At 40.6% G+C, this 27112-nt stretch overlaps 3 protein-coding genes across 5 annotated transcripts in view; 1 reads left to right on the top strand and 2 right to left on the bottom strand.

The window, feature by feature from the left end:
* Positions 1 to 13259, bottom strand: LOC137153976 (TLR adapter interacting with SLC15A4 on the lysosome-like). Of its 3 annotated transcripts, XM_067549748.1 has the most exons (3): positions 13202 to 13259; positions 12141 to 12169; positions 1 to 2861 (listed from the first exon to the last, which is right to left on the bottom strand). In XM_067549748.1, exon 3 carries the CDS (start codon positions 2812 to 2814, stop codon positions 1906 to 1908), a length of 909 nt encoding a protein of 302 aa, XP_067405849.1. In that variant the 5' UTR covers positions 2815 to 2861; positions 12141 to 12169; positions 13202 to 13259; the 3' UTR covers positions 1 to 1905. The 3 variants fall into 3 exon arrangements, with proteins under 3 accessions (XP_067405849.1, XP_067405850.1, XP_067405851.1); XM_067549749.1 differs by lacking the exon at positions 13202 to 13259 and having other exon boundaries at positions 12141 to 12277; XM_067549750.1 differs by lacking the exons at positions 12141 to 12169; positions 13202 to 13259 and adding an exon at positions 5273 to 5575.
* Positions 13260 to 13435: 176 nt separating this feature from the next.
* Positions 13436 to 16738, top strand: LOC137153975 (SH3 domain-binding glutamic acid-rich-like protein 3). Its single transcript, XM_067549747.1, has 3 exons — positions 13436 to 13498; positions 14450 to 14617; positions 15682 to 16738. Exons 1-3 carry the CDS (start codon positions 13451 to 13453, stop codon positions 15781 to 15783), a joined length of 318 nt encoding a protein of 105 aa, XP_067405848.1. The 5' UTR covers positions 13436 to 13450; the 3' UTR covers positions 15784 to 16738.
* A 2245-nt stretch (positions 16739 to 18983) lies between these two features.
* SH3BGRL (SH3 domain binding glutamate rich protein like) overlaps positions 18984 to 27112 on the bottom strand; it is a 44991-nt gene continuing 36862 nt past the window's right edge. The window contains exon 4 of the mRNA XM_067548363.1: positions 18984 to 23512. Coding sequence (XP_067404464.1) covers positions 23480 to 23512 — 33 coding nt within the window. The 3' untranslated portion in view covers positions 18984 to 23479. The remainder of the gene's footprint in view (positions 23513 to 27112) is intronic.

Genomic DNA, 27112 nt, shown 5'->3' with positions numbered 1-27112 from the left:
CACATTTGAGTAAGTGACTGAACCCTTTGTGAATTCAGGTGTCTTTCATACCCCCACAATGCTCTGATATTGTTTTTTCAAGCTTGCTGATATTTTTATTGTGACTTGCAACAAATTCACAAATGATTTTTTTAAGCAAATAAAGATGCTAGGAAACAAACACTTTGCTCTTTGCAAAGTACTAATCAGATGGAGAAGATCTTGATTTACAAACATAAAGATATTAACATTTGACATATCATTACTTAAACATCAGAAGATCCTTCACATTCCCTTTGAGGGCTGACAGAGATTTAGAACATTTGTGCTCCATAGTTTTGCAGGTGTTTTAGAAGCAAAAAACAAAGAAACTTTGTTTTACATCAGCTACTACACATTAAATTTCACTGAGAAGCACTAATTTATAAAGCAGTGTCCCATACCTGGGTGTTGCTTGGCTCCAGTAACTCTGGATAAAATGATTTAACCACAGTACCAGTACAACATGCATTCTGAAAGTTTAGCATTGTGCAGAAAGGTTTAAAAAAAAAAAAAAAAAAAAAAAAGCCACATTCTGCTAGTAGTCACATTGGCATAAATCCACTGACTTCATGATTGGAAGCACAGAAATGCAGGTGCTTCAGATTACCTGATTGGTTTTGGTCTGAGTCAGATCAGTAGCTTGCCCACTGAGAGAAAATTTGCTTGTACAATTGAGCTATCAAACTTCAGTTCATTCATCACATTATATTATCAACATAGTGATAATTTATAACAGAAGACATTGCCTGTGGATAAATGACCAGCAGGGAGGAGATGATAGCTGCTAGCCAAGTGAATGAATTTTCCTAATGAAATCTGCATGTAACACTAGGGTAACAGGAACAGAACTTGCAATATCTTTCAGTAACATTGCAACACACCCTTAAGCTTGCTGAGGTCATAAGAGTGCATTTTTCAGAAAAACACAAGAAGGAGCCCTATTTCTAAAATGCAAATGGTACATAGAAATAATCATTTTATATATTCTGGGAATCTGAGTGGATTTTGTTGTATAATATATGGAAACTTTTATTTAAGTAGATGAGATTTTAAATTAATAGAAATGTCATCTTTACAGTAACTGAAATTCTTTTAACATTTTATAAATTTGATCTATTCTTTAAATTTTTAGAAGCTGATGTACCTGTAGTTTTCCATTGTAATATACTCTACCTGTATAATACAAATACAAAAAATGTATTAACCTCATATAAATGCATATCATCCTTCTATAGAATGTTCTCATTGGTTTTCCTCTCTGATAAACATTTGTATATACATTTGATATAAGTAAGATGCTATGCAGAATAAAACAAATTGTTAAACAGGATTTTCAAAACAGAAGGTCATTTTCTCAGACATAATGGGTGAAATCTGCAATAGCAACCTCTAAATTTAAATGCAGAAAATGATGGGTTCAAATTTATGGCCTGATCCAAAGAGCACTGAAATCAATGTGAGTCTAACCATTTTCATTGAGCTTTGGATTAATTTCTTACGGCAATCTTACCAACTTTAATGCACATGTACTATCTTTGGCTGCATAAGTAGTCCTATGGTATAATTACTCACATCCTAGGTGTTGGCACGGCTGGGCTCTTAGAAACTGGACTCAGACCACTTTGAAAATTTGGCTCAATAGGATTTTGTAACATATTTCATTTGGATTACATTCAACAACACAAAGCCACGTGATCTTTATCTTAATCCCATAACAACAGTAAAGTGGAACCCCAGACTAAGTGTGGTTTAAAATATCAACATTTATTTTTACAAGTTAGTAGTGTCTAATTTTGGCACATTTCACAAACTAATCCTAAAAGTGAAGAGACTGCAGTTGAAGAGTAGGCTGTAACCAAACTGTTGTCATGATGTAAACTGTGTCTAGTTCTTTCTCTTGCTTAGCAAGTTTGAAAACTGTAAATTTGGAGTGCTAATTTCAGAGCTGTTTCCACTGGCAGCATTGCAGAAACTAAACAAGGCCAGAGAATGAAAGAGCATTTCTCTAGCTTTAGATTTTTCTAAAGTCTGTTCTTGGGAGAGTTGAAGGCTTATCTGAGTTAGGTTATTCATGATCAAATTGGAAGTCAGGAGGTTTGTTACAGAACCACACCTGGTCAGGTTCTCTTCAAAAAACTGTTTATAGAGCTCTTCCACCTTTCTATCCATGTAGTTGTTCAGCGCGGAATTTGAAAGAGGCTGTTTATGGAGTGTCATACTCCTTTCTCCACCTTCGTCACCATTCAATAACTTTGTAGCTGATGTTTCAAGTGGCTTATTTAGCGGGGAATGACCTAATGGAATATCTACTGACAGTAAAACAGGGCCATCAATGAGTTCATCACTTATGTGGTCCATAATACAACCTGAATCCCTCATATAGTCTACTACATGGTCTCCTCCAATATGTAAGTCAGGATAGTTTTGATAAATACTGTGGCATGACCAGGATCTATACAAATCCAGCTGTTTTTCATGTTGTTCTCTTCCTGGTATAAGTAAAGCTGTAGATATGGTTCCTTTAACACATGCATTATTATGTTCTTTTGCAGGTAGCTCCTCTTTAGATTTCCATTGAAGCTCTTTATGATGTTCAAAATTGCTACCTTTTGCAATGATCTTGTTTTGCTTCTCAGATTCTGAAGCAAAATCTTTAATTGCTGGTGTATCTTTTAGGTGATCTTTCCAGGTTTCCCTTTCATTTTTTCTGTTTATGTGACATTTGTGGGGTTTATCTATGTTCTGGTTTCTTTCTTTGTATAGGATTCCAGTTAGGATGCCTTCTGCCAACATGTTGATCAGTGCAAGAGACTCACTAACCAACAGCGTTCACTATATTCCTACAAATACAAAGAAGCCATGTAAGGTATTACAAAATAAATGTAACAATAAGGGTTATTTTATCCTTAATTGAATAAAATGTTTTTTTTTTAAATTAAGAATGTATATTTCATTCAGACTGCAATGTATGGGTTTTTTTATTTTAGCAAACAATAGCTTAATTGCTTTTTCACCAATTTCATTTCTATAGCCAGATAAAGTAAAGCCATCAGGTCAACAAAATTCATTCTGAAAATGAAAAAATAAGAGCTAGGCCAACAATCTGATCCTTCATTTTCCATACCAGCTCAGTCTTGAACCCTTCTTTTTAATTGTGACAATTGTGCTACATTATGCACATGACTTGTTCTCATTAAGATTTAATCAATGAACTCTTTTCATCTGATGACTGTGCCAGCTCCTCAGCCGCTGTACCTCGATATAGCTCTATTGAAAACAACAGGGCAACACTGATTTACACCAGCTGAAGTTCTGACTGGTTATGTTAATCAAGCCTCTCTGCACTTTTTTTAGTAAACTAAGGCAGTGGGTCTCAACCAGGGTTATGCAGAAGGCGTCCAGGAGATACATCAAGTCATCTAGATATTTGCCTTGTTTTACAACAGGCTACATAAAAAGCACTAGCGAAGTCAGTACAAACTACAATTTCATACGGACAATGACTTGTTTATACTGCTTCATATACTATATACGGAAATGTAAGTACAATATTTATAGTTCAACTGATTTTTTTTATAATTGTACTGTAAAAATGAGAAAATAAGCAATTTTTCAGTAATAGTGTGCCGTGACACTTTTGTATTTCTATGTCGGTTTTGGTAAGCAAATAGTTTTTAGATGAGGTGAAACTTGGGGTATGTGAGACAAATCAGACTCCTGAAAGGGGTACTGTAGTCTGGAAAGGTTGAGAACCACTGAACTAAGGGGCTGATCATTCAACGTGGTTAGCTTTTCTGCGAAGAGCCTGAGTGGCTGCAACTTCCACTGCCTCAGTTTGAGCTGAGGATATTCATCACCACCCAGGCATGCTCAGCACCTTGCAGGACGGAGCCCTGACTGCAACAATACCTTGCTCATTTACATAAAAATATGCGTGTGTCACCCAACCATTAGCCAAAATTTAAGTAGATACTGTAGTGAGCGCTTAAGACTGCATCATTTTACTAAATACACTGTATTCATTCACTAGTACATTATGAAACATTATCACGAATAATTAAAAACTAAACTACACATCTCAGAATAGTTAGCTACTACATTTTGTGATTCCTTAGCTTTGCTTTTTAATTGTATTTGCTCACACATCAAGGGCTTGATCTTGCACCCTTTGGAGTCAATGGCAAAACTCCAATTGACTTAGATGGAGCAGGATCAAGCCTTTGAGCTCAATCCATCTCCGACTGAAATGAACAGGAGTCTTTCCATTGACTTCAGTGGGAATTGGTTCTGACACATACTCATTGAGGACCACATTCTGGCTGATACTTAGGTGGGAAATGAAGCAGGAGAACTCCAGAAGCCCCCTCCTCATTTTGATTCCTTTCACAATGTTGTCTCTGCACATGAGGACTGCTCCTTTTGTGCATCTCTGGAGCACTAAGGGTACTGGACTAGAAGACCTTGAGGTCCCTTCCAGTCCTACAATTCTATGTCTACACAGACCATGGAAGTGAGCCTCCCAGCCCAGGGTTGGCAGACTTGGGCTAGCAGGGCTTGCACCAGTGCTTTAAAAACGTTTAAATCAGGGGATAGCTGTTTAATATAAAGTGACACCTCTGTAGAGTAGACGTGATACCAGAACCAATCAAGCCTTAAAATAACTCTTTCCAAAGCAGAATTAAAGTACTCCACATATTAATATGAATGCTCTGATTCAGATGTCATAAGACAGAAACCAGTGCTCAGAAAAAACACAATACATAGACCCTTCAGCAGTTAAAATAATTTAATCGTTTACTTTATTTTCAATGCTTTTCACACATGCAAAGATGCAGGGTAAAAAATTTTAAAGTGCCCAGGTGCCATTTTCAAGAAACTCAGGCACTTATGAGCCTAAATTTCATTGCAAATCAATGGGACTTAGGCAACTAGGTGCCTAACTCACTTTTGAAAATGGGAGTTAAACCCAGATGTGCAAAGGTATTGAGGTGCCTGATTCCTCTTGAAATCAATGGGAGTTAGGTGCCTAAATAGCTTTGAGGATCTGGGCCTTAGTCACTTATGAAAATTTTGCCTCTAATGCTTGGAAGATGTTCAAGGTGTTAGAGCACGATGTCAAAAATACAGTAACCTTAGCAAGCATACTTGAAAAATAAATACCTGTACTTTAAGTTATTAAGGTGAAATAAGTGAGACTTTAAATTCTGAAACAAAAGATAAGCTGAGGCAAAATAAAGAAAACCAGACTTACCCTTTCAGAATCAGTATAAGATGTGGATAGTCACATAGCCTAACATTCCACTACTACAGCTGAAGCAAACTTAGGATAAATTCTCTTTGTCTTTATTCACTGCTAACGGTGTGAGCAATAACTGGAGCACACACAATTTTGTTCCTCTTTTTAAAACAGAAGTGCCGTCACCAATGGAAAACTGTGTGAGCTGTCAACAAGCAGTGACATCCAAAAGAGGATGTAAAAAATGAGACTGGATGGAAATGATTCTGGTGTAACGTTCACAACTAGCATGACTGCTTTTTAATTTTGTAATACATCAACTAAAAATAACTAAGATTACTAAAGGATTAGTGTATCTAGAAGATTTCTGCTGGATATCTTTGGTCATGCTGTCAATAATGAAACCGAGTAATACATTTCAAAATGCAAGGATGCAATTAAGCATTCTATTGCTCATTTCCATCTACAAACTGAATTTAAAAAACAACGAGAGTTCTGTAGCACTTTAAACACCAACAAATTTAATTTCTGCAGGCATAAGCTTTCGTGGGCTGCAACCCACTTCATCAGATGTAAGGAATAGAAATCAGATTGGGGGTATATATACACATCTAAGGTAAAGGAACAACAATGGGGAAGTTAGGTATAAGCAAAGTCATGAATAGATCTGATTATGAACAGGAGGCTACCAGACAACTCTCCAACATCACATTCTACAAGCCACTACTGTCCGATCCCAGTGAAGAATACCAAAAGAAACTACAACATCTACTTAAGAAACTCCCTAAAGAAACACAGGAACAAATCTACACAGACATACCCCCTGAGCCCCGACCAGGGTTATTCTATCTGCTACCCAAGATCCACAAACCTGGGAATCCTGGATGCCCCATCATCTTAGGCATTGGCACTCTCACAGCAGGACTGTCAGGATATATGGACTCTCTCCTCAGGCTCTATGCCACCAACACTCTTAGCTATCTTCGTGATACCACTGACTTCCTGAGAGAACTACAATCCATCGGTGATCTTCCAGAAAACACTATCCTAACCACTATGGATGTAGAAGCTCTCTACACCAACATTCCACACAAAGATGGACTACAAGCCATCAGGAACATTTTCCCTGATGATGATATGTCACACCTGGTAGCTGAACTTTGTCCTGACCCACAACTACTTCAGATTTGGAGCCAATCTATACCTTCAAGTCAGTGGCACAACTATGGGCACCTGCATGGCCCCACAGTATGCCAACATTTTTATGGCTGACCTAGAACAACGCTTCCTTAACATGCGTCCCCAAGCACCTCTCCTTTACCTATGCTACATTGATGACATTTTCATCATCTGGACCGACAGGAAAGAGTCCCTCGAAGAATTCCACCGGGATTTCAATAATTTCCATCCCACCATCAACCTCAGCCTGGATCAGTCCACACAAGAAATCCATTTCCTGGATACTACAATACAAATAAAGGATGGGCACATTAATACCACCCTATACTGAAAACCAACTGACCACAATACATATCTTCATGCTTCCAGCTTCCACCCTGGACACATTACATGATCCATTGTCTACAGCCAAGCCTTAAGATACAACCAGATTTGCTCTGATCCCTCAGACAGAGACAAACACCTACAGGATCTCCATAAAACATTCTTAAAACTACAATACCCACCTGGAGAGGTGAAGAAACAAATTGACAGAGCCAGACGGGTACCCAGAAATCACCTACTACAGGACAGACCCAACAGAGAAAACAATACCACCGGCCATCACCTACAACCCCCAACTAAAATCTCTCCAACACATCATTAAGGATCTACAACCTATTCTAGCAGATGATCCCTCACTCACTCAAGCTGTGGGAGGCAGACCTATCCTTGCTTACAGACAGCCCCCCAACCTGAAGCAAATATTCATCAGCAACTGTACACCATACAAGAAGATCACTAACCCAGGAACATATCCCTGCAACAAACCCCATTGCCAGCTCTGCCCACATCGACTTTAGTGACACCATCACAGGTCCTAACCACATCAGCCACACCATAAGAAGCTCACATGCACATCTACTAATGTTATATATGCCATCATGTGCCAGCAATGCCCCTCTGCCATGTATATTGGCCAAACCGGACTGTCACTACGCAAAAGAATAAATGGACACAAATCAGACATAAAAAATGGTAACATTCATAAACCAATCGGAGAGCACTTCAACCTTCCAGGACACTCTGTAGCTGATTTGAAAGTTGCTATACTTCTATAAAAAAACTTCAAAAACAGACTTCAAAGAGAAACGCAGAATTGGAACTCATCTGCAAACTTGACACAATAAAACTGGGTCTGAATCGGGACTTGGAATGGTTATCTCATTACAAGAAGTCATTGTCACTGTTCACACATTCTCACCTCCTAATCAATGGTTGTGAATAGGCCTAAACTACTCTAACTGAATGGACTTTGCTTATACCTAACTTCCCCACTGTTGTTCCTTAACCTTAAATGTATATATATATACCCCCAATCTGATTTCTATTCCTTACATCTGATGAAGTGGGTTGCAGCCCATGAAAGCTTATGCCTGCAGAAATTAAATTTGTTAGTCTTTAAAGTGCTACAGAACTCCCGTTGTTTTTGCTGTATACAGACTAACACGGCTACCCCTCTGGAACTTTTCAAACTGAATTTAGTTATTAAATTAGATGCCTATCCGATTCGAAGAGGCAAATGTTGTTTGTATGTATAGGTTTCTTGATTTGCAGGTGCAGAATATGCATGTGTGGGTAAAAATATAAAGATTGTTTTTTTTAAATGTAATGCTTAGAACAGAGCCAGTAAATCAGACTGCTGTGTCCCTCCTTGTAGCCAGAGTGCATGCAGCCAACCAGCTGCTAGCAGTTTGCAATGTCCTAGAGTTATCAGCTGTAAACTGGGCACCACAATTTGCCTGCACTTGCTGACGGCAAGAGCATATTGCTTCAGGGATGGATTTACGGAGGTGCTGAGATTCTGCAGCTCCTAGTGACTTCAGTTCATGCAGAGGTTAATTCAGCACGTTTGAAAGTGAGACCCCCATGACTCTGTTTACATGCATAGGACCAGAGGATGTCAGGGAAGTCAAATGAACAATCAAATAATCATAATGGATTGTATATTAAGTGGGTCAAAAATTGATCACATTTAAAATACACTAAGTAGACTATTATTTGCAGAATTAATGTTAAGAAAATCCAAGTGGTTTTTCTTCACTATTGGCTTCTTTAGAATGTAAAGTTCCCTTAGACCCTAATTATTAAACTATCACTCCACCTCCTCACAAATAAAATTAAGGGCACAGTTAAATATATGTGGATATTCGTCCGATCCTTTGACAGATCAACTATCACTAAAGATACATTGCGTATGTTTTCTCTTCTCTTTCATAATGACTTGGTGAACTCATTTCTTAAAATGCAGAGTTCTTCTAAGGATTCAAGGGCCTAAGCAGGTTAGATGTTTTTGAAAATCCAATTAAGCATCTATCTGCATCTTCAGGTGCCTAAATATCTTTGACAATCTTTTCCCAAATCCTTATAATATATTCAAACTATACGTTTTTGGGGGAAGAAAGTTTCTTTTTGCTCTGCATTTGTACAGGGCCTAACAAAATGGAGTCTTGATTCATGACTGGGGTTTCAATGTGCTACCATAATACTACTAATATATAATAAAAATGTCAATTTCTTACATGGAGCTAGTTTCTGACGCTCTTACTCAGGCCATGTCTATATTGATGGCGGCAAATTCGCCGCCGCCAGATTGATCTTTCTGGATTGATTGAGCTGTCAGTGTAGACCCACTCAATTGATCAGGAAGTCGACGCTAGTAAACCACCCCCTCAAGTAGCATAGCGCTGCGTCGACGGGAACAGGCACAGCACAGTGTAGACAGCGCACAGAAAGGAAGCAGAGCAGTCAACGTGAGTTACACAAGCTACTCTGTGTAGTTTGCGTAACTCATGTCGACTGCCGCCCTATCTCCAGGTAAGTGTAGACCAGGGTTCAGTGAGTAGTCCCAATGGGACTATTTGTTGAGTAGACTACTAAAATTGAATGCAAGTATAGTTATCAGAATCTGACTCCCAGTCAAACCTCCTAGCTACTTCATGAGATATCTGCCACTGAGAAGCCTGGAGGATTATGCTATAATATATTATATGTAGACAAGCCAATCAGTATTGTTTTCTTTAAATTAAAAAAGTGCTGTTTTACAAGAACACAGTCATACTTTCTTTAGTTGCAGAACCAAGATCATATTGCAAGTTTTGTTTAATCAGGTAAGTTCAAAAAAAGACAACAAAAGATCATTCTTCCTATGAAACAGTACAGGACAACATATAAAGTGCCACTGGTCCCAAGTCATATAGACAAAACAAGAGTTCATGAACTGCAGAAGACAAATGTGGATTTGGTTTTCAAATGAGTCTGTGACCAACTGATATGACTGACAAGTCATGTGTGAAAGCAATTGCTGTTTGTTAACACTGTAAAATGCTCTCAAGCACTAGTTAATAAATACACTGTTCCTTTGTCAGTGACTTTTCCATTTCCTCTTTCTAAATTCCTCTGAAGAGTTTCCCTACCTATATCATGTGATTGCTTGCATGACAATTTGAAGGCTCTCTGTGTAGATCCTCCACTGCTTTGCCCTCAATTAACAGAAATGCATACTTTTTACTGTATTATTTATTCTCTTATGCACCCATGCTATGTTCTAAGTGAATGTAAGAAACACATTTAATACAGAGCTGAGTCCAAGTGAACTCCTAAAAAATAATCTAATATTTAAAGTATATTTAAAAAAACTATTTCCACTATATCATGAATGAAATTCTCTTTCCACACAACAGATTCAATGCTGATAACAATTAAGCATTTCTCCATCTTCATTAAGATGCCTTAACCCTGACCGGGAACAATCAACTTTAAGAAGAGATGGGGTAGTTCACTCCATGGCCCCTCTACTGAGGGTACTAACTTAGTGCCAATTGCATAACATTGTTTGTGAAGCAGAGCCATGCAATAAATACAGTGAAAACACAGAGACAACCAGATTAAATAATAATTTGGGAAAAATAATTAAACTTTCTTATTAATGTGTGCCAAGGAGTCAGCAGCACCCGGGGGGGGGGGGGGGCGTAAAATATAGGCTCAATATTTAAATTAATAAAAAAAATTAAGGGAGACACCAATAGTATCTGAGAAGGTGAATGCAGCTTACAAGTGGAAGTGTAAACAGACATTAAGTCACATAAATGTGTTAGCGTAGGTCTTTGAATTACAAGTCTAAAACTTTAAACAGAATTTAAAAGGAAAGAGGTATCTGCAGATATCTGACTATAGAACTGACGTAAGGAAAATGCAGACATAGAATGAAGGCTTCCTCCTGGTCCCATACCAAGATGATGAACTGGTAAAAACAAGCATATCTTATGATTTGCCTCTGTTGCAACTCATTCTGCCATATCTCTGTCTTCACCCATTGTTTATTGTCATCTCCTGCAGTATTATGACTTTTTCACATTGTAAACCACTTGAGGCAGAGACCTCTCATTTTTATTTACTTGTAAAGTGTCATGCACACCTATGGTGGTGCATTAAAAATAAATTGTAATCAGTAATTGCTCAGGGTGAGATTTAATATATCTTTTCCAAACAAGTCACAATAAATTCCATATTTCAGTTCAGGCTATATCTTTTATACACACACAAATATGAAATAGAAGTTGATTACATTGATTGATTTAGCTAATGTAGGTCTATCTGCCTCTTTAACCCACTCCGGCAACACTACATTTTTCTGCAACCTTAATCTCTTTCAACTCCTCAAAAACAGCTCTATATGTTCCTGCAGCAACTGCCAGCCCATGACCATGTGTTCCAGCTTCTCAGTGAGGCCTCTCCTGCTTAACTGTTTATTGTGCAAGTGTATATGTTATTAACAAACACGTTTCTATGAAAAACACTAAGGGCCTGATCCTTCACCCATTGAAACAGGATTGGGCCCTAAATCATACCAGATTTGATATGCACCTGCATGAAAGGCAGAGAGGGTGCAAGAAAGATTTCCACCTTTCTTGTACCAGGATGGGAACAATCAGTCCTTGTGTTTATTATGGGTTGCCAAAAAGGAGTCCCGCTGCATAGTCTTGGGTCCAGGGAGTTCTACGGGAAAGGATGGTATCTTTTCTCCTCCCTCTAAAAAGCTGCAGTATCTTCTTGGTGCTACTACTGCCTGTGCTTGTTTCTTTGGCCCCTGGAGCTGGCTTCTCACTAGAATTTATCTCTCAGGCCCACCTGGCTCTGGGGAGGAGGCTACCATATGGGACCTAGCACCCTATGTAGCAATCTGTCAACACCCCAGCTCTCTCCACAAGCCAGCTGAGTTGCCACATGCTGAAGAGGAGCTTGTCCTAAACCCTGTTGAAGAATTGTGCTTTGGTGACACTTCTGCGCTCCTGGAGGCATCACACCTAGCTGAGGCACAATTGCTCCAGGAGTTCCACTTGAGGCTATATGGCTCTGCACTACCCCCAATATGGAGCTGTGTTTTAAAAGAACAACTGAGTTCATTATTTATACAAGGATAGTAATCATATTACTATTACAAGCCACTATCACATTCATAAAATAAACCCCTGAAATGCCATCCTGCTCAGGTACAGTGTAAACATAACTACACTTTCCTCATGAGGATTTTTAGTCCTGATACAGGATCACGTCTCTCTTGCACCACCTACTGACTGTATTGTAAATCCTACAACTGTCCATTAAGTTTGGGGCCTAGCTGAATTTTTCATAGACAAAAATGATACATTTCTTCTTTGCTTACCATTATACTTCTTCAAAACCCACTTCTTTCTTCCCATTTTATAAATTGTAGCAAATCCGAAAGATATAGAAAGAACAAGTTAATTTGGATTTATACAGTACAGTAGTAACATTTTGTATTATAATAGCACTTTTCCATTTGGGATCTCAAAGCGCATTAACAAATTAATATTCACAATACTCCTGTGAAGCAGGCGTTATTACTCCATTTTAGAGATGGGGGAAAAGTCACACAAATTGCCCAAGGCCAGACATGAAAGCAATTGCAGCCACTGGCGTTCTGTCAGCAGATATTTTGCCCTGAAGTCTACAGTGCAGCTGGGAAAGGAACCCACATCTCTTTAGCACCTAACCCCTTTTGCTGGCATGACATTCCCATATGTCTTTAAAAAAAGACACACAAATAGGACCTCAGGAGTCAGCCAGGCTGGCCTTACCCCTGGGGCACTGAGAGTTTGTGAGATGTCACAGATCTTGAGGCTCAATGTCATGCCTGCCAGACATGCGCCCAGGGGGGACTGCTGAAACCTGAGCCCCAAGAGGACAACTCCGGCTTAGTAGCTGTAGGATCACATTTGGGGCGGCCCTCTTCTTTCTTGGGAATGGGGAAAAACAGGGGCATGAGTGCTCAAGGCGCCTGGAAGATCCAGCTCCTGCCTGGGGCCCTGGTGTGCATGGCTGGACTTGGGGGGGGGGGGAAGGGCTGGAGGCCCTGCCTTGGAAAGGGGTCCCACAAATGATAGGGGCATCCCTTGACTTCCTGGGAGCATCCAACTGACAGCCATGGAGACGGGGCTGGGTCGAGCAGGAAAGACCCAGACGACACGGGGCAGGGCTGGGGCCTCCCTGCTCGGGCCTGGGGCCTCCCTAAAGCAGGGCGCTGCGGGTGGGGGGAGGGGGGAGCAGGCACCCGCTTTAGCCTTGCGGGAGGCCCGGCACGGGCGGCAGCGACTCCCCCCTTCGGCCCCAGCTAGGCCGGGCAAAACAGAGGCGCCCGATGGCTGCCCGGAGCCCTCGCCCCCACATTCCGCTTGAGCTCGCGGCCCAGGCTCCCAGTCCTACCAACGGCCGGCCCGAGCGGGGCCCGGGGCAGCCACCAGCGCCGGAGGTTGGCTGACTGAGCAGCAGGCCTGGGGCGGGGCTGACTCTGACTGACAGCCTGGATCGACCAATCCGAAGCAAGAAACGAGCCTGGCCCCGCCCGGCCAATAGCTGTTCGTTACCTTAGCAACCGCGTCGGGCGGGCGGAGGGACGGCCAGTGAGCGAGGCGCTGGCGGGTGGGGTGGGGTGGCCTGTCTGGCTCGTGCACCATGGGCACCATTAGGGTCTATTACACCAGCGTCACTGGATCCAGGGAGGTGAGCGGGGCAAGGCCCCCCCGCATCCTCCGCCAGCTCTCAGGGGCCCGGCGCCACCCTCGCGGGGCTGCACCCTCCCCCTCCAGCAGCTCCGTGCCGCCACCCCCCAGTACCTAGAGGCCAGCACCAGCTGTACACAGCTTTAGCCCCCACCCCCATCCAGGGAACCAGCGCCACCCCCACAGGCCTGCAGCCCCCCACTAGCAGCCAGGTACCCCAGCCCCTTGGGGCCTCAGCCCCTCCTGCCCTACAGCTACACCCCCAGCACCAAGAGGGGCCCCAGTTCTACACAGGGGAGGCTGCGCCCCACCCACTTACCAGCACCAAGAGGTACTTTTCCATCCACCCCCTGGACCCAAGAGGGGCCCAGCCCCCCTTCCAACCTCAGAGTCATTGGCCTCAGGGAACATGGCCCTGGCACCCACAGCGGGCAGCGCCACCCTCACCGCCCACCCAACTTCAAGATGGCTTCTCCCCTCCCCCACATGAGGAGCAGCGAAGTAGGGCCCTGCCACCTATGCTGGTTTGTACCCATCCACTGCAAACACAGTGTGAGGTTGGCAACTCCCATCCCCCGCCTACCATGAAGAGAGAGGATCTCTGACTCCCAGAGGATTCTTAAATGATTCTTGAAACCTGCAAATATTCAACAGATTTTGTTAAAAAATACCTGGAAACAAATCTCTCTCAGGCTGAGAGCATGTATGCCAGGTTCTAATCTGAATAAAAATTCAAAAGGGGAAAATATGAGCAGTGAGCAACATGTACTGCAGATGAGCTTTCCTAATTTGTTTTTGATCGGCTATTTAGGTAGAATGCTATTTCAGTGTGAGGGGGTTATTTAAAAAAAAAAATAAAAAAACCCACACAAAAAAACACCACAAGTGAGGCTAACAACAGGGATAGGAGCCTGTTTTTTAAATTTGCTTTTTTTTTTTTTTTTTAATCTAGGTGAAGCAGAGACAGGCAGAAGTTATTCGAATTTTAGACATTAACAAAACGAAGTATGAGTTAATAGATGTGTCCATCAGTGAACATCTACTTCAAGAAATGAGGGCAAAGGCTAGTAACCCTAATGCAGTACCGCCTCAGATATTCAATGGAGATGACTACTGTGGAGTAAGAAAAAAAATCTAAATTTTATTTTTTAAAAATAAGGAATACAATAAGTAGTATGCTTGTAGAGAATTTTGCATGCTAACTCCCTTCAGCTATCAGATAAATACAATAATTGATACTTGTATGCCAGTGCATTTTAGGGACTGAATACTATCTCCACCAGTCTACACAATGAAGGGTGGCAGAGATACTACTCACAGCACTCTGTTCACAAGGAGTCCTGCAGCAGTTGCTAGCCATGTCATTTTCCAGCAAATTTAGAGCTAGTCTACACTAGAAGCGCTGCATCGGTGCAGCTGCGCCACTGTAGCACATTTGGTGAAGACGCCCGATGTCTACAGGCAAGGCGGTAACTGTGTAATGGTGGGAGAAGCTCTTCTGCCGACATGTCACTGTCCACAACAGTGCTTAGGTTGTTGTAATTTACGTTGCTTGAGGGGGTAGGGAGGCTTATTCACACTCCTGAATGACATAAATTATATCAACATAACCTGTAGCATAGACAAGCCCCAAATTCCTTAAATCATAAACCATGCTTCAGAATGTTAATTGGGCTTCTTTCTGGCCGCTATATCACGTACGAAGTTGCTTGTGCTTTCCTTAGGTCTGGTCTATAGTGGCATTAGGCACCAGCTAAGCTCCACAGATGCAAACCAGTTGTGTAGATGATTTCCCCAGATACATATTGTATTATGTTTTTATGCTTTTAACATGGATAGGGCACTGGTTGTAGTCAGTCCAAAAGCTCCATTTCCTTGAAGTTACCTTGTAATTTGTTGGGAATAAGGAGATGGCTAGAATTTACTGACCATGGATTTGGCATTAGGTATTTGCATGTGCAATAAATTCAGATTGTCACATTTTTGGAAATCTTCATATTGTGACAGTTAGGAATTGGCATATGTTAGAATGTTGTTTGTGCAAGACAAAAAAAAAAAAGGCTTGCCAGCAGGGTAGTGTGTACAGCTGTTTGTGCCGGGAAAGGGCGTTTACATAACATCAAGTTTTATAAAAACAGAACTGGGATTTAATGTCATTAATATACGTATTTGCATTTCTTTTAGGACTTTGAGATGTTATATGAAGCAACTGAAAATGAAGAAGTTGGGAAGTTTCTGAAGATGGCATCAATAGACAAACCTGCAAGAGAGGAAATTACTGTCTAATGGGTGTATCCAGATTGGATGTCCAACAATGCTTCAGGAACCAAATATACTAAATATATTTATTCCCTAATTGTTTTAATTATTCAGTGTAAATAAATCTTATGTATTTTTGTGTTTGAGTATTATAGTATAGCAGATTCAGATCTTCTGTGATAGATATGGTATAATGTACCATAAAAAAGCAGTTTTTCAATCAAACCAGAAGATATGTCTTAAATGCTTCTAAACCTCTTCTGTTCTGAGACCCAACTTACATTGTTTTCCATGTTTCTCAGGAGGTCTTTTATTAAACAAAGCAGTTCATACAAGTCTTCTTTAGACCTTTGTCATAAGACAATCTTATTATCCAAATACAGTATATTGAGAAAGATCACATTTGTTATAGTCATTGAACAGTTTTATTTTTCTGAGACATTCAATAAAAGGCAATTTGTATAGTAATCAATCAATTTTGGTTTAACAGATTCTTTTTTATAGGTAGTACTACTTCATATATCATCTTTCTTCCATCATGGGACAATAAGGCATCCTACTGTTATGACATGTAAAATTACTTTCATATTCTATATATTCCTCCTTAGAAAATGTAGTCTCAGTAGTTGAAGCTGTTCCACTGTGGATAGATAATGAAAGTGTGATTGGAGTAGGGGGAGTAGAAGTGGGGTCTCCTACCTCCCAAGTACACACCCTAACCATTAGGTCACTCCCAGACTCACTCTCTGGTCCAGTAACTAAGTATTTATCCACAGTGGAACAATCATTAGACCAGAGAGAAAGAATGACTCTGTAGTCTAGTGAGTTTAAGTACCTACTGGTTTTGGCAGTTTTGTGAATCACAGCAGAACCAAAACTGTGACTTGGGCACCTAAGTATCTTTGTGGGTCTGGGGCTTTATGTCTAGTGCTTGAATGGGGTGTGGGCATAAGGCATCCTGACAGCCCCATGCATAACCAGCTGCAGTAGAACTCAGAGTTTATCAGGCATGGTGTTGAATCCTTACGGAGAGCCTTTCCATGAAGTGTTTTAGTTAATTAGATGCTAAAAGGGGTTTAAATAACATGAATAAAAATCCCTTTCCCTCTGTTAATCAGATTTCATTTCCTTGGTATGTCTGTCATATACCTCATAGTTGTCCATTCATCCACACAGTGTAAGGGTACTAATGTTCAAACACTCCTCCCCACCACCCATGTGATCAGTAAACTTGTGCCAACATATCTTTGTAAAACTTAACTCTTTCATTGTCCCTGATACATATTATTGTGTTGCATTTATCCATTTCCTCACAGTATTCAGTCTAAGCAACTCATTGTTAGTTAGGCTAGTTACTACACAAGTCTTGTCTTCACTGAAAAAAGGTGCATTAACTCAAGGAAATTAACTCAAAGTAAACTAGTGAAGAAAAAAAGGCAGTTTGTAATTTTCACCAATTAGCAGATTGATTTAAAGCTTATAGGGAAGCCTAGTCATTAATTTGACCTGCTAACTTGTGGAAACTACAAACTATCTTGTCTTTAAGACTTGACCATGAGTTAGCTAACTGAATTTAAGAACTCTCCTGTTTGGGCTTGTCTTAATTTCAAATTCTAGTTAACTTTGCGTTTTGCCCCTAACTTGAGTTCTGACCACATACAAAAGCCTCTTAACTCAAGTGTAGTGGTGCTTTTAGCTCAAGCTGGCTGGCCTGTCAGGGATTATAAACTAAATCTTGAGTTAGTACAGCTCAGCTGTTAATATAGTCACTGTGTAGTGTGGATGCAGGCTGGTTCCACTGGAGTGCCACTCGTCTGCCAATGCTTTCCCACAGTTCCCCGAGTGTATCCAGAAATGACAGACAAGTTCTTCCACAACTCACAGGGAAACTATTCATAGAGCATCTCAGTTTACTGCAGTGCAAAGAACCCTTGGATATTCCCTCAGAAGTCTTAATGCCACACCCAACGGAGTGCAGTGCCAGTGTGGACAAAGCCAGGGCCCAAGCATAATTTTTTCAGGCCCAGTACAAACTTGTAACACAGGCCCCCTCCCACACACATACCACAATCCCTCATCCCATACATACAATCTTATGAGCCATGAAATTTTTTTTTCTCATGGTAATGGGTGTTGCAGCCTAGGCCGGGCCCCCATAGGCCTCCAGGCCCCGGTAAAGCGTACCCTTCCCCACCCATGTGGGGGACCTGGACACTGCAGCTCAAATGTTTTGCAGAGTGGCTACTTTCACTCACGGTAGAGTAAGGCCTTGTCTACACTAAAAAAAAAAGTCGACCTAATAAAGTTGACTTATGGCACCTGTGGTTGCTGATGTCCACCCTACCCTCCTTGGGTCAGTGGAATGCATTCTCATCAGGAGCACTTCCACTGACCTAAGAGGGGCAGTGTGGGAAGCTGAGAGATTGGGTTCTCAGCTCCCTGCCGGGAGCCCCATAGGCTAGCTCCTGGTGGGTTCGCCCTCCCCCGCACTGTCATTCCCCAGGAACCAGCCCTGGGCTTCTCCCCTCCTCGTTCCTCACCAGGAGCTGAGGGAAGCCACCAGGGGCTTCCCCCCTCCCCATTCCCAGGGGGAAGCAGCCTGGGGCTTCTGGCTCCTGAGCACTGGGATTCCAGCTGCCCTGGCTTCTGAATTCCTTCCCTTCTCCCGCTCCCCCATCCCCCGCCTGCTCCCTGCCAGGAGCCAGAGGGCTTCTTGCTTCTCTTGTCCCAGCTCGCAGCTGGGAGCCAGGGTCCAGCTGCCAGGGACTTTTCGCCCTGCTCACAGCTGGAGCCCTGAAATTGACAAGAATGACAGATGACTAGGGATGTAGGGAATGCAGTGTCTACATTGACACTGCATCGCCCTATCTATTCCAACATAAAACCATCTCAATGAGAAGTGTAGGGTTTATTATGTTGGCATAACAAGGTAATTACATTGGTGGGAGGAGCATTTGAATGGCTACACCTCCACTGTTTTGTCGACAAATGCTGACTTTTTTCAACAAAACTTAGTGCAGACCAGCCCTTACTCAAGAGAAGTAACTTGAGTGTAGATAACTCAAGTTAACTCTACAGTGAAGACACAGCCACAAAGTTCACTAACCTCTAATAAATTACTAGCAAGGACTCAAAGTTATGAGTATATGATGCTGAGATGCTTCAACAACAACAACGTACAGGTTAAGAACATGGGAAAAAAATCAAAAGAAAAATGAATAAAACTTTGTGTATAAGAAAAGATTTTATTACTACAGTGCACATCACTGTAACCTGTAATGGCAAGTAAACATTAAATGCACACATGCAGTTTTTAATTACAGATTTTTGGAATTCTTTTTTATGAAGAGCTTTGCTTTTGAGTAACAATATTCTTTGCTTTTAAGACTAACTTTTAAAACAGTAAACAAAATATGTTATAAAAGTGAAACATAAGGGAAAAGAAAATGGATTCCTTGTGATGAAAGATCACATCAAAAGCCACCTTTTCCTAACTGACACCATGGACCACTTATTAAAACACCAAATAATAGCAAGTAAGAGTGGAAGATACAACAGAACCAAAACATTATTCAAAGACATGACAGTAACTGTGATAACTGCTCCCAATTCTGCTTTATTCTGTTCAAAAAACAAGAAGAGAGTTCATCCTATAAATAGGTAAGTAAATATGCCCTTTCCTCATTCAAAAACATTCTTTGAAACCTAAACAAAACACACAGAAATTATAGTTTAACTGAGAACACATGAATATAGTTTGGAATTCTGGTGACTCCCTGTACCGTACAATTTATGGTTGGGAATTCAGGTTAGTGCTTCTATGGAATCCAGCAGAAAGACTGCTAGCTGGTTTAATAACTGAACACATAAAGCACATAGACCCTGTGAGGACTATCATTCGTTTAGTGCATATACCAGATCAGACATTACAATTGCAGTGAGTTAGGGTCCTATCCTGGAAATCCTCACTCCTATAAGCAGTCTTTTACGAGTCGGTAACTCACATAAATGAGGACTGCAGGACCAGGCCCTTAATATGTTGTTGCCTGATCTGCTGAAGCAGGATTCTTTTACCAGGGATCTTCATTCTGAAGCTGCATCTAAATAGCCTGATCTTGTCATAGATTCAAACTCAAAACTGTCATTGAACTCAGCAGGACTTTCACATGCATAAGGACAGCAGGATTGGGCCCTAAGGCACTTTTTTTTTTTTTTATGTTAAAGAGCTGATATACAGAACCTCTAAATAAAGGTGAATGTTAAATTTCTGTCCCAGTTACTTAGTATCTATGCAGCAAACCCCACATTATGAAAATGAACTGTTTTAGTTTAATGTAATGTCAAATACATGACCCACTGTCCCTCCTGCAACCAGTATGAACATACTTGTCCCACTGTTCTAGACAGTTCAACTGAGTTCAAGATCTATTGTGGCAAAGTAGACTAAGTTGTCTAACAAGCTTTACTACAAAAGGTGCTGAAGTTGGTTGACCTATCCATGCAATCTAGATCAATTGGGTTCAAGATCAATTTGGGGGAGAGTGGGGATGTGTGGAGGAAATGTATTGAAACCCATTTTCTACATAGGTCATGTAAGTGGTGTGGGTACATGGATGGGACTAATAATCTTAATTCCAGCAAAAGGGCACAAAACTATTAACATGAATTAATAGTAAGGGAGGAGGAAGGAATGTATGCACCACATTCATTTTGTGGCTGTTACAGATACTGAAATTTTAAAGCAGCTCTTCTGGTCGAAAACCCCTTGATTTTCTTTGCAAGCTAAAAGGAGAGAATCCTTTCCAACACTGAAAATGCCAAGCCAAAAAAATCCCAAAACCTAACATGAGAAAAGATTCTAAAATAATTGTATTGGAATGATACATCAATAATTAATAAGATTGAAAGTTTGATGCCTCATCACCTTACCTTCTATATAGAAAAAAAGATGAGGGTAGGAAGAAATGAACAAATTCTTCTAAAGCTGTAACATCCATATTTTACCTAAAAACATAGTAATGTGAACCACAGAACCAATGTGTTCAGAACACCACACAGGTATAGTCTCACCTCTGTCACTCCTAAACACATGCATGAAATCTACATCAGTATTAATGGGAGTTCTACATACAGGCCAAAACAAGAATAGACAGACCACTTAGATATTTTTCAGTTTGTGTTCATGCTTTGTCCCTTAGACACCAGACGAAATAAACCAGTCCCTGTCTTAACACCCTCAGGAATGCAGATACAGTTTGAAAGTTACCATATGGCAAAGGAGGACTGGAAGGGGGAATTGGCATTGCTTTCTTAAAACTTGGCAACTTTTTCAAAGATCAGAAATAGAGATGAACTTTTTTCAGAATGTTTTGGGTCACTAAGCTGACAAAATTTGGCAATGATTTTCTATTACAGCTTCTTCAAAATAATGGATGCAATTCACAAAAGGTTATGCCATGTGTTCTTTACCCAGGAAACACAGCGAATCAGCAGGAGTATAGCAACCTGTATGTCAAATTCCATTTTCTTCACAAAACTCCTTTCAATATTCTTATGCATTTCCTCAAATTTGTCTAGTAGGTCTAGGCATAGAAGAGATACTGCCAATACTACCAGAGATCTTATTTAGAAAGACTAAGTCATGTTGAATCATGAAAGGCAGACACTTGATTTAAAACAAATAAAAAACCCAATAATACCCCACACCTCCCTCAGCAGTTAGTAGTAAGCTGACTAGAGAGAAAGCACAAAATATGCTATGGGTTCCATCCTGAAGTTTAGGCAACATTTAACTGCCCTACTGACATACAGACCAGGGACAAGAGTCAGGCATCTGTAAGCAGAAACTACAAAATGTCTATTCCAAGGCTCAAAATGAGGAAAAACATGAACTAAATGCTAATATAACTAGCCAGGTTCCAAACTCCATTATAGGTCCAATCCTGCTCATGCTGACATCTATGGGAATTTTGCTCTTGACTTCTGCGAGAGCCAGACTGCTCTCATAACAGTGCAAGGAAAAACCCTTCTCTGCTACTTATTTAGGTGTTGATGAAGATACCTCTTGTAGCTGGGGAAATGCAGAGCCTAAGAGAAATATGCTGGCAAGAGGAAAATATTTAATTATTCTCTTTTATAATTAAGCCTGTACTTCTATCCTGTTACTAATTTTGGATCTTAGAATTATAAATGTCTCAGGAAGCATTTTAAAGCACTGAATAAATTTTATTGCATCAATATAAGCAACTGCATGGCCATGATATACTACAGTCTGCAAGTAACATAAAAATCTTTACAAGTCTTTTGCTCATCTATACCACCTGTTTCTATGTCCTTATAAAGCCAATGAAAATAAAATGTGTGCCATGTTTGTAGAATGCCCCTCCAACTACAGTAAAGGCTACCTATCACTGTTTTATGGTGTCAATGCATTTGGGAAGTAGAGAGGTTTATACTGTGCAAGATACATTTAAGAATCACACATGTTAATTTTAAAACTACTCCTTACCACTTCAGGTGCACCTATGCTTAAGCTTTTAAATTGGTCTTCGTGATTTTCCAATGGATGACCATAATATGCAGGCTATGTGAATGCCCCTTTGCCAAACATCCGATGTATACCTAAGGCATGGAAAGGGTTAATATTGCACTTGGTGAATTTGCCAATACAGGATGCTGTTCTTTAATAGGATTCACAAATTCCATGGCAATACAATCCACTTTGAAAACTTGAAAGAACACTACCCCCCTGCCCAATTACAAGACTTCTTACAACTCAAACATTTAGTTCCCCACATGAAAAACTACTATATGCAACTAGTGACAACTAGAACATGCAACCAAATGTTTAAAACTATAAACAATGTGAATTTGTAGAATATTACATTAAAGGCGCTAGCTCTTACAAGTGTAAAGAAATGCCATTTCTGGCCATTTTGGCTTATTTGTGACACTGCCCAGGAATGAGTGCATATTTCACTGAGGTGCACTAAATCTTGCACATAAACTTGTAATCAAGTCATGGTTAGGCAGCTATGTGGTGAACTTGCCAATGGAAATGTTATCCATTGCTCAATCTCTTTTTTGTGGAAAGGGCCCACATTGGTCACTTAAATGAGAAATACATGGCAACATTTGTTTTTAGATCTGTATAACGTGTTACAATACAATTTCAAATTTCATTCTACAAAAGAACAAACATCACAATGGTTACTACACTACACAATACCTACAATTTCATTTTAAACCACAATTAAAAAGACTGAGAAATTACTATATTTTTGTATTGTTCAATAACATTTGAACCAATTCAGGCACTAGAATTATCAGATAAGATGTTATGTTGTTGATTGTTTTTCCCTATGTTGAAAAAGCTGAATCTCTACGTGTAAGTGTATCTGCATAATTTGTACTAAAATAGGTTTTCTTTAAGTTTACAAAAATTGACACAATTGCCCAGGCAGAGTTTAAACCACTTTAAATCAATCACTTCTAATTGATTCAGTTTCTTACGCTTCCAACTTTGCAATAGTGTCTTCCATACTCTCTACCCTAATGTTCCCATTTTCATCATATTCAAATTTATATTCGTGTATCGTGGATGCTGCAAGCACCAATCAAAACGTTAGAAATTAAATCTATTTTTCTTGAAGCAGAGACAATTTTACTGTTTTATAAAAAGCTGTGGAAGTTCCCTTTACAGAACATTTAAAGCAGTTGAAAGTCACGCTTGCTGCTTTGCCAGTGCTTCAGCTTCCTGAAATAATAAAATAAGGATTAGTAAATACTTTATCAGAGGTAACAATCTGTACATATATTTGTTACGAGTGGACATCTGTACTACATGACACAAAAATTCCAATGATACGTGGCCAAAAAGCGAGCTGCCCTGAGCCTTTAAGTCAAATGAAGCTCTCTCATTTACTTCCATGGGGCAAGTTCCTGCCATACATTGCTAAGAGCTCACCCCCGTAAAGTGCTAAGTATCCTTAACTTCCACTGAATTAAAATAGGAGTTGTAGGTGTATTCAAAGAATTCAAGTTCTCTCCACTAGCTGCTACCTTTTCCAGCCCATGATAGGTCACGTTTGTTATCCAAACAGTGTATTAAAAGCAAAAGATCAGATTTAACATTCTCTCTTTCACTATTCATGTTAGGCTACAAAAAAAGATTAAAACATTGTTAAAGTCTAGAGGATGACAGACTTTTTGAAGCATGATAGCTAGGTAAGATGTTTAGAGAAAAAAAACTTTGTATAAAAAAGCATGAAGCAATTTCACTATGGAAATATAAACAGGTTCTTGGAGAGATTTAATCTACCATCTAAATTAATATTATGATTAGAGTCCTACAAATCCATGAATATCTGCTTCATATTCGCAGATCTCCACAGGTCAGATATCCACGGACCATTTTTGCAGATCTCAGATAAACGCGGATCCAAATTTTGTATCCATGCAGGGTTCTAACTATGATGCAATGAAAAGTGGCTAGTTAACTGTGTCATAATAGAAACAATTTAACAGACATGTCAGCTAAGCTCTAGAATTGCTTAGTGATGAGAATTTTCAGAACAAATGTTTAAAAAAATACCCCACATCTTCTGGTCTTCGGTTTTCAGAAGGGAAGGGACACAGAATAGAGGGAACACAAAAAGAGACTTACTTTCCTCAGAATGATTTCTGCTATTGTCCTCCTTATTTCTTAATAAAAATGAAGATTAAATTTAATTAGATCTATTATAAGTTTCTTCCCACTAAGTGCCAGCTTTCCAAGAGCTCAGCACTCAGAACCTTCTACTGTGGTACTTATAGCCAGATTTTCAAAAAAAGACAATGTGCTGAGCTTTTCTGAAAATCTAGCCATTTATTTTGGTGCCTAAATGGGAGCAGAGCTTTTCCGAAACTCTGGCACTATATCATGAGCTTGAACAATTGTGTCTATTTTACAAATATGCAATATAAGTAAATCAATACTCAAAAAAAGGAAATCTATGCAAAATTTATACAAAATTCCTCATGTGAAGGGAAAGAGAAGAGACACAGCGAATGACCTCAGCCCTGCCCTACATATCTCTGTTATTTTTCAGATGGTGGGTCATTCTGGTTTTTTGGCCATTAGCCTATGTATCACATCTTACTGCCTTTAAATTCAAGAGTGTGGGAACAGTGCGTAGCTCTACACCACTGATTCAGGTCTCCTACACTCCCTGTAATCTGTACTCTGCTGGCCACGTTATAGGCAGAGGGGACAAAGCAATCATCCGGTGGTACAGGAGTCACACAAGCACTGTGTCCACACAAAGTTTATTCAATGGGGAGGAGGCAGACAAGGAGGGTGGGAAAGGAGCAGGGCAATAGGACAGGGGAAAAAAGATGCTACATGTTTTCCAGAGGATAGCAATATCTCACATGGCAGAATGGAACTAATGAAAAGTGTAGTGCTTCTTGTCAGTTTCTAGCAGCTCCCGCTGGCTGGATGAAGGCGCCAAAGGAATGGAATCCAGCCCTCCGTGCCAGAGATAAAGGCACCACAATTCAGGCCTTTGGGAGCAGGGGGCTCAGAACACCGCTCCAATCACAAAGTGCACCCCATGCTAAACATATTGCCCTATTCCTCTCACAGGTCAATCAACTTCCTCGCCCTTCTCAGGCCCAATCCTGCGAGATACTCAGGAAAGGCTCAAGCTCCTCAGAAGATCCGGCCCCTTGTTTGCCAATTGTCACTGTCCCCTTTCAAATCCTTCCTTAAAGCTAATTTCTCCCATGAGGCTCTTCCCTGAGCACACTGTCAGCCCTTAACAAACAATGAATCGTGAACTAACTCCCCATGGATGCATATAAGAGAGCTGCACCCCTTGAAGTCTGTACAATTAATGTATCAAGCGGTCTGTATTTGATTTATTCTGGTGTTATCTGTAGGATTGTGTATTTCCCTAAGCGTGCAGAGCCCTGAACAAACTACTGACGCTCAATAAATAGCTATTTGTCTTTCTAATAATGTTGCTGAGGCTTGGCTCCTAATGTTATTCACTTTACATAACACCCCTATATTGCTGTCAAACAAATTTTCTGAATCACTCATGGAACACGGAGTGTGCTGTCAAAATTCATCTCTCCCAGATGTGTGGTATGCAGCTTGCTCTGATACCTCCTTCCACTTTACAGAACACTGTTCAAAGGAATTATGTAGATAGCTGTTATACAACAGCCAAGCATGGCCCCTCCAGCTGCAAGGAGGTATCCCTTATCTGCCATACACTGAAATCCAAACATTTTAAGGTAAATTTCTCATTTTAAGCAGCAGCCAATCAGTTTGACCTGCTAGCATTCAACTGCCAAAAGACAAGCTGACAGCAAAAGTAATAGCAACTCTGTCAAAGTCACATGGTATAGGGTTATCTCGATTTACCAAATGATCTCCTAAAATTTAGTAGGCAACATGGGGATTAAATACATAATGGTATTGCACCTATTTGTTTCTCTTTTCCTTCCAGTCACCCTTATGAGAGTATCAGGCTGACAAATGGCCAGGCCAAGGAGGTGTGTGTTTTCCTTCACTTCAGTTATTAAGTGTCGGTCAAAGAATCAATAGAGTGGATTATGTTAGCGGTGATGTTTCTACATGAGACAGAGGGTTGGATCCTGTAAGGGGCTTAAGTGCCCTCCAGTCCCATTGATTTCACTGGGAGAGGAGTGCGCTCAGCACCTTCCAGGATTCAGCTCGAATGGAGCAATCTATTTTTTATTTATACATATACAATTCACTGACTTCACTGGGGCTGTTTGCCTGTAACAGAACAGAACTTGGCAGAGCTTATTTTTCTCTTTTAGCCTGACTGAACTCCTTTGGGGGAACATCTAGTACAGAGCCCAAGTAGGCAGGCTGTGTGCTGTGAGTTCAGAGCACATGGGGCGTAGGTGGGTGTGTAGGAGTTCTCTTGCCAAGGCTGTAGGGCTGCTCCACAGCTGCTACTGGATTCATGACATGGCAGCAGCTCCTGCACCACCAGGTGGATCTTCCCAGTTGCAGATCCACTATCCACATCTCTGCTCTGGCCTGCTCCCATAAGCTCTGTAAATGACATCGCTCACAGAGCCCTTTGCGCTACAAATCAGGCCCCTCTACATCGTAGAAATGCACTGGTTGCACTGCACACAGGGACCTCAATGCCTGGAGAGCTGGGGCCAGGATTTACTCTCCAAAATTTTGTTTGCATGAGCTATGGATGCAGGTACGAGTGACCGGGACTAGTTTTTGTGCATTTATCCAATTTGTACAGATTCTGTTCAATATTCTGCAGATGCTCCTAGAACCTGACATGGGTGCATTTAAAATATACCTAAGGAATTTAAG

The sequence above is a fragment of the Emydura macquarii genome, unplaced genomic scaffold (assembly GCF_026122565.2).
Source record: "Emydura macquarii macquarii isolate MOO-44397 ecotype Brisbane River unplaced genomic scaffold, CSIRO-AGI_Emac_v2 contig_1253, whole genome shotgun sequence".
NCBI classification, from domain to species: Eukaryota; Metazoa; Chordata; order Testudines; family Chelidae; genus Emydura; species Emydura macquarii.
The sequence above is the reverse complement of the archived record's forward strand: the minus strand, read 5'-3'. Positions and strand labels throughout refer to the sequence as shown.